The sequence below is a fragment of the Hylobates moloch genome, unplaced genomic scaffold, assembly GCF_009828535.3.
Source record: "Hylobates moloch isolate HMO894 unplaced genomic scaffold, HMol_V3 SCAFFOLD_7, whole genome shotgun sequence".
NCBI lineage: Eukaryota > Metazoa > Chordata > Mammalia > Primates > Hylobatidae > Hylobates > Hylobates moloch.
Window position 1 is genome coordinate 15,380,468 of NW_026652282.1, and position 7,690 is coordinate 15,388,157.

General features: G+C 44.9%; 2 protein-coding genes across 2 annotated transcripts in view; one reads left to right on the forward strand and one right to left on the reverse strand.

The window, feature by feature from the left end:
• CDKL5 (cyclin dependent kinase like 5) overlaps positions 1–7,690 on the forward strand; it is a 229,516-nt gene that overhangs the window by 215,952 nt on the left and 5,874 nt on the right. The gene's annotated exons all lie outside the window — the stretch shown is intronic.
• Positions 1,965–7,690, reverse strand: part of RS1 (retinoschisin 1) — a 33,495-nt gene continuing 27,769 nt past the window's right edge. Inside the window, exons 5-6 of the mRNA XM_032756656.2 lie at positions 6,988–7,183; positions 1,965–4,734 (exon numbers count right to left, since the gene is read on the reverse strand). Of these exons, the coding sequence (XP_032612547.1) occupies positions 4,582–4,734; positions 6,988–7,183 (349 nt within the window). The 3' untranslated portion in view covers positions 1,965–4,581. The remainder of the gene's footprint in view (positions 4,735–6,987; positions 7,184–7,690) is intronic.

The window sequence follows — 7,690 nt, forward strand, 5'->3', positions numbered from 1 at the left end:
AAAAAAAAAAAAAAAAAAAAAATTAGCCGGGAATGGTGGTGCATGTCTATAATCCCAGCCACTCGGGAGGCTGAGGCAGGAGAATCACTTGAACCCAAAAGGCAGAGGTTGCAGTGAGCCAAGATCGCACCACTGTGCTCCCGCCTGGACGACAGAGCGAGACGCCATCTCAAAAATAAATAAATCCCCAGGATACAGAGTCCGCTTGCCTGGGTGGAGTCTTGGCTCCATCTCCTACATCTCATGTGACTTGAAGCAAGGCACTTCACTATGCCTCAGTTTCCTTATCTTTAAATGGAGGTAATCACTGTACCTACCTCAGTGTTGTTGTGAAGATTTAATGAGATAATAACCTGCAGAGCACTTGAGAGTCTCAAGAAGTATGAGCTCTTCTAACATTATTGCTATTACAAAACATTGCTATTACTTCTGCCCCAATTTGGCAGTTTCAGGAAATTGCGAAGGAATGTCACTGAATCTTTAATGCCAGTTACACAGAGCTCAGTAGGTATCCGCAAAGCCCTTTAGATGCACGTAGCCTATTTATATCGGCCCTGTAAGGGTGGGCTTAATGACCCAGCATGGAACTACTCTTGGGACCACAGGGGAAGCAACAGTCCTTGTAAGCTGTTTGTCAGTGGGCCTTAGCAACCAAGCCCCAAGTGGACAGAAAGATGGGGTTCTGTGAGCATCCATTCCAAGGGTCACTTTAGGGGTGCAATCTTCTGGGCTCTGAGAATGGATTCATAGCAGCACCTCTATCTGGAAGTACCTTTGCTTTGTCCAAGTAACCTCCTCCCACACAGAGTACCCGAATCAGCTCAGATTTTTTTTTCTTAATATTGGCAACACTTAATGCTACTTCTTTGTTCGTAACATTTCATTTAATCATTTAAAAATCTGCAAATGTTGTGTGTATTTTACCGCAATTTTTAAACAATCTCCAGTGTAGACTGCACTCTAGCATTTCTAAAAATAAAAGTAAATATGTTAAAATAAGGTAAGAGTGAGTTTTTCCTACATTATGTATAATTTTTAATTGAAAGTTTCCCCCACAAAAGAAATGATACTTGCAAGCATAGTTTGTGTGTTTGACAGCAAGATTCTATTAGGCTTCAGATTTCCCTCAATAAAAGTTTTAGTTTTTATACATTCTGTCATGAATTGAATGAAGTAAATAATATGCTGTTGTAAGCAAATTACCTGCAGATAAATGTCTTATGAATCGTATATCTTACTGTTTATTAAATTCTGAAGTATTGAGCAGTTTCCAATGTGAAATCCCAGCTGGCTTCTTTGCAATGATGGACAAGTTAGTTATAATTCATATGGAAATTCAAGGAACCCAGAATAGCCAAAACAATCCTGAAGAGCAAAGTTGGAGGACTCACATGCCCCAATTTCAAAACTGACTACAAAGCTACAATAATGAAGAAAGTGAGGTAATAGAATTTGGAGTCCAGAAATAAACTCTCTCACATTTATGGTCAATTGTTTTTTGACAAGGGTGCCAAGATCATTCAGTGGGGGAAAGAATAGTCTTTTCAGCAAATAGTGGTGGGACAACTGGATATCCACATGCAAAAGAATGAAGTTGGACTCCTGTTTTACACCATATACAAAAATTAACTCAAAATGGATCAAAGATCTAACTGTAAGAGGTAGAACTATAAAACTCATAGAAGAAAACGGGTAAATCTTCATGACCTTGGATTTGGCAGTGGTTTCTCAGATATGACACCAAAAGCACAGGCAAAGAGAAAAATTAATTGGACTTCATCAAATGTTTAAAATTTTGTGCTTCAGAGCACTCTATCAAGAGGGTTAAAAAGATCCACAGAATGGGAGAAAATATTTGCAAATCATATCCAATAGGGGAATTAGAATATACAAAGAATTCTTAAACTCAGTAAGTTGTAAGCCGATTTAAAATGGGCAGAGGATCTGAAAGACCTTTATCCAAAGATGTACAAATGGCCGGTAAACACACGAAAAGAAGCTCAACATCATTAGTCACTAGGGAAATGCAAATCAAAACCACAGTTGAGATGCAACTTCACACATTATCGGTATAGTCAAAGACGGACAGTAACAAGTGTTGCTGAGGATGTGGAGAAAGTGGAAGCCTCCTACATTGCTGGTGGAAATGTAAAATGATGCAGCCACTTGGGATAATAGTTCCTCCAAAGATTAAACAAGAGTGACTGTGTGTCCCAGCAGTTTTACTCCTAAGTATATACCCAAGATAAATGAAAACACACATCCGCACAAAAACTTATACACAAATGTTCATAGCAGCATTATTCATAATAGCTAAAGAGTGGAAACCCAAATATCCATCAATGGATGAATGGATAAGTAACAATGTGCTCTTGACATGATACTGAACAATGATGTTCAGCAATAAAAAGGAGTGACGTAGTGATACACATGTTATAACGTGGATGAACTTTAAAACACTATGTCAAGTGAAAGAAGCCAGTCATGAAATACCACATACTATATGATTTCATTTATGTAAAACGTCCAGAATGGGCCAATCTATAGAGACGGTCGGTTTGCGGTTGCAGAGGGCTTGGGGTGGCCGATGGGTTGGGGAGTGATGGCTGATGGGTGCAGGATTTTTCTTTGGGGTGATAAATTTTCTAAAATTGATCTAGTGATAATGGTTGCACAACTCTGAATATACCAAAAGTCATCAAATTGTACACTTTAAATGGATACAAATTGTATGTGAACTGAATCTCAATAAAGCCGTGATAAAAGTTTCCAACATGAACACTTATTTGGAAAGACTTTCTCCCTGCCTCACTGTTTCCTCCTCTCCTTTTTCCCTGAACTGCACTCTCTCGACTCCTGTGTTTGATGTGCCCTTAACTCTTAGGATACTGCCATTTTGTCTGACAGTTCATGTCGTGACCAAAGTTAATTCACCTTTCCAAATAAGGGTCTCTGTTCAGGCATTTCTATCCAAAATAGATTTGTCCTGTGTCCTAAGGCCAGGGATAGGTCCCCCCCCCCCACCCCCAACACCCTGTGTGATATGTTTATATTTGAGAGAAGATTGGGCAGGGAAAAGCATTTTCTGAAGTTCAAGCAAACAGCATAGGGACTAGAAAGATGCTGGGTTGGATATAAAATAATTGAGCCCCCAAAGCATCAAGAAGGATGTTTGGAGCTTTTAGAAGGCTGCCTGTTCACAGAAAAGGTGAATGTGTTGTCCAGGACTGTGTTAGCGCGAGTCTAGTCACTTGCCTTGGCATTTGAAAATGAAAAGTAACTCGGAAATGAGCTGCTAGCAAAGACCACCCTGTGTCTGGGGCCAGGACAGTCTTTAGAGCAGCCTCGTCCTCTGATTCCACCACTTCCTCTCCATATACCTCTCCTGCCCCTCCCCCGTGTTAACAGCCTCTCCCAGGAAGGGGCCTGGAAACTCAGGCTGGGCTCTAAGTGGCCAACGAGGCCTCCCAATCTAAGGCGCCGCCTCCAGGAACGGAAAGCCAGGCCCATTCCTTCCCAGAGAGCTTTTCAGGAGCAGGCGCAGTCTGCGTATTGCAAGGCAGGGGGTGGAGGGCGAGAAGCTTTCAGGGAAAAAGCTACATGGTCCTTTTTAAGATGTGAGTCCTTCCCACTTCCTGCGAAGCATGTAGCCAGCTAATGAGCCTCCTCTGAGTAGCCAGTGGTAGCTCCTGGGCCAGCTGTTCTCGAACTCTGTTTGGTTTGCTAGGAAATGGTAGCCCTAGGTAAAGGGCAATTGTACTGTGTTGTGGTCATTTGGGGTCCCTACATATACTTAGATGTGCAGCCTGTCCTGTATGATCACCTAAATGGTGACCACAGACACGGGGAATTTGCTGGAATGGATTGCATAATGGAGCTGTGTGTACTGGGCACCCTGGTCCCTCCCCAATCCCTGTGTTCATGAGGGTGGAAGCCCAGATCCGCCTTGAAGGTGAGAACTGCGAGCAGAGGAAACTCCCCTACCTTGGGCTTTTGGTCATTTGTCACGTATAGCCTCTCAGGGCACCGGGATTCTCACCCACCACACTCATCCCTGCCACTCAGTCACCCTTGAGACCCTCAGCTGCCCCCCCGGGGCTCTGAAGTCCTCTTTGGCGATGATTTAGTGGAAACTTAACTAGGAGGAACTGCTCCCTTCTACATTCGAAGCCAGGCTTTAGGAAACTGTATATTTCTGTCTTGAATGTGGTAAAGCAAAGGAATTTTCAAATTATCAGGGCTGCTTTGTGTTTCCCTGAGACTGCACCTTTCACAGTATCACTGAGACAGAAAATGAGCAGAAAATTACCCCTGCTACTTAGGCTTTTGTAAGAAAAGTCGTTTCGGGGACATTTTCTTTGTTCTGACTTTCTCTGGCCCTGAGTGGGGAATGAGTTCATTTTTATTTCATTGAAATCAGAAAGCTATATGTTAAAAAAAAAAAAAAATTATCTACCCAGCACTGCAGTTAAAATTGCTTTGCAAAATATAGCCCTGTCCATCTCGGTGGTGTGTGAGGGGGTCCCCTACGGCCCGCTCTGTGCCGGTGACCCCCTGGCAGGCGCCGAGCTGAGGCAGGCATCAGGCACACTTGCTGACGCACTCCAGCAGCTCCATCCGGATGGCAATGCGGACGTGCCAGCCCAGCGGGATGAGGCGGATGAAGCGGGAGATGATGGGGGGCCGCAGCAGGTTCTGAACCGTGGAGGTGCGGTCCGAGTTGCCATAGAAGACCTAGAGAGAGGAAATCCTGTCACCATCACATCGGGGAGGGAAAAGGAAGAAGGGTTCCTTTCTGGAGCTAGCCCCAACTTTTAACTATGGAAATGATTAGGAAGTGGTTAAAGCACAGAGAGTTTGCGGGTGCCCCCCAAAATCTGACCTTGAGTGATTGTCATCACACCTACATGCTTGGGACATCTGGAACTGCACCATCCAATAGGGTGGCCACTAGCCAATATGTCTGTTTACACTTCAATTAATTAAAATTAGATAAAAATTCAGTTCCTCAGTCACATGAGCCACATTTCAAGTGGCCGCCATATTGGACAGTGCAGATGTAAACATTTCCATCATCACAGAAAGTTCTATTGGAGGGTGCTGCTAGAAAATGCCACTTGACTCATCGCTTTTGAGTTTTTATCCTTTGCATTTTGACATTTTGAAAAGGCCCACATCACACTTACATGTTCCAAAGGTATCCAAAGTAGGGCTCAAGTGAAAACCCGTGCTTGGCTCAGGAGTTGTAAGCCAGAACCTAAATGTGTGTTCCTACTTTGATACAAGTGATGAGTACCTTTTCAACTTGGAAAATGTTTTTTCAAAAAGACATAAAAACTTGGCCAGGCGCAGTGGCTCATGCCTGTAATCCCAGCACTTTGGGAGGCGGAGGCGGACGGATCGTTTCAGGTCAGGAGTTGAGACCAGCCTGGCCAACACACAGTGAAACCCCGTCTCTACTAAAAATACAAAAAAAAATTAGCCAGGCGCAGTGGCTGGTGCCTGTAATCCCAGCTACTCTGGAGGCTGAGGCAGGAGAATTACTTGAACCCGGGAGGCGGAGGTTGCACTGAGCTGAGATCACACCATTGCACTCCAGCCTGGGCAACAGAGCGAGACTCCATCTCAAAACAAAACAAAAAGACATAAAAACTCGAAGGAAGATTCTGGAAAGGGGAGGGTGGTGCCAGAGTAAAGAGAAAGGGGGTTTGCTTAGTGTTTTTAAGGATGTAACATAAAAACATGCTGTGGGTGTTTGACGCTATTTCCAAAGAAATCACTCTTTGCCCTCTTACCAAAGTCATGGTGCTCTGCCTGATGCCACTAGGACGTTTCATTTCCTTCTGGGATTATCTCCTGAAAATATCTGGCTGTTGCATTTGGCCCCATCCATCCACAAAACGGGAAGGGCCTGGTCTGCCATGTTCTTGCCTTTCTCCGCAGTGGCACCGCCCCACACTGCCCTGTCTATTGCAGTTTGTTTTTGAGCCTATTCAAGTCAGGAGCCAGGTGAAGAGAGGGGAGGGTGGAACAGGCTCCACCAGATTGCACAAGTGCAGGGGTGAAGTGCCTCTTTGCAAAGAACCTTCAAGGCCTTCAGAGGCACAGGGCTTGAAAAACTTCTCACGTCTTTTGGAGAAGCCAGCTAATAAGAATAAAAATGAAATTAAATGTCCAAGTATCAAGATGGTTTTTCCTATTGTGTTCAAACTCCTTGACACAACCCATGAACGTCTTGCTGTACAAATTGTTATCAGAGACTTACAAAGCCTTCTGAATCTCAGCTGTACATGTCTACTTAACCTGATTAAATGTTGAAATTAGCCTGGGGAACTCCTTACTCTTAGGCAAAGGGATGTTTAACATTTCCAAAGAGCTAGTGAGTTTTTAATTCATTTTTATTCATAGCAAATATATATGTATATATAGTCAGAAGTCTACTGTGTTTAGTCTATGGTGAAGAAGACTTCGGTCTCAATCCACAAAGATTAATAGGTTGTAGAGTTGCCCAAAGGTTTAAGTTCCTCTGTGTTCGTGCTGGTGAAGTCCTTTTAACCATTTAGCTAATGGGTAACTTGCTAGGTTCTCAAAAGTCTCCCCTCTGTCAGTCTCAAACAATAGGAGAGGCCACATCTATATAAATGGATGATTCTCTACCCACATCAATAACATCAGACCATACCCGTGAAGCAAAGTGCATTCAATGATCCAGTGAGTTGAAATAGTCCAAACGGTCAGTCTTAAGAATTCAGGCAACTGCATACTGATATGGATGCACTTAAGAGTAGCACTCATTTGCCAACAAACTGGGCTGGGCACCAAAGCAAGCCCAGGAAAGAGAGCACAGCACATTGTGGGGAAAGCACAGATGATCCACCGTGCTGCGGAGTCGGTGCTCTGACAGAGGGCAGTGACAGGAGCACAGGGACCGGAGGGGAAGTCCCAGAGGGTGTGAGCCGAAGTTGGTTTGGGATAAGCCCAACTTACCCGGTTGTTTCCAGTCTGGTCCTTATAGTAAATCCAGTTCAGGCGCTCATCGGTCCTGTACTGCACGCTGTACTTGGTCATCCACTCATCGATGTCACAGCGCCCCTGGGTGAGGATCCCTGAAATCACTTTGATCTCCTTCAGATCTATCTGTAACCACTGGCTACTGTCCTGGAACTTGGAGAGCCAGGCGCACCTGCCGAGAACATACTGAGTCACCGGAAGACTTCCCCTGTGCGTGTCTGCAAAAAGCCAGCAGGTGCTGGCTCTCGAGGGGATGCCAGCATCCAAAGAGCCCCCTGCCAAGCTCGGGCAGTCTGGGCTGCAGTCTGAGCCTTGTCTCCTAGGAATGTCCAGCTTCTGTTATACTTAACTTGCATCTCATTCTCCCTCTCCCTGCATCTCCACCTCCCAAGAAAAAATTTCCAGATTCGACCAATTTGTCAAAGAAATGCCTCAGAGTGTGGCTGAAATTGCCTTTGGGAGTGGTTGAACATGTCTGCCTGCAAAGCATGCAGGTGTGGGCCGGGGGCAGTGGCTCACGCTTGTAATCCCAGCACTTTGGGAGGCCGAGGCGGGTGGATCACGAGGTCAGGAGATCGAGACCACGATGAAACCCCATCTCTACTAAAAATACAAAAAATTAGCCGGGCGTGGTGGCGGGCGCCTGTAGTCCCAGTAGCTGGGACTACAGGCGCCCGCC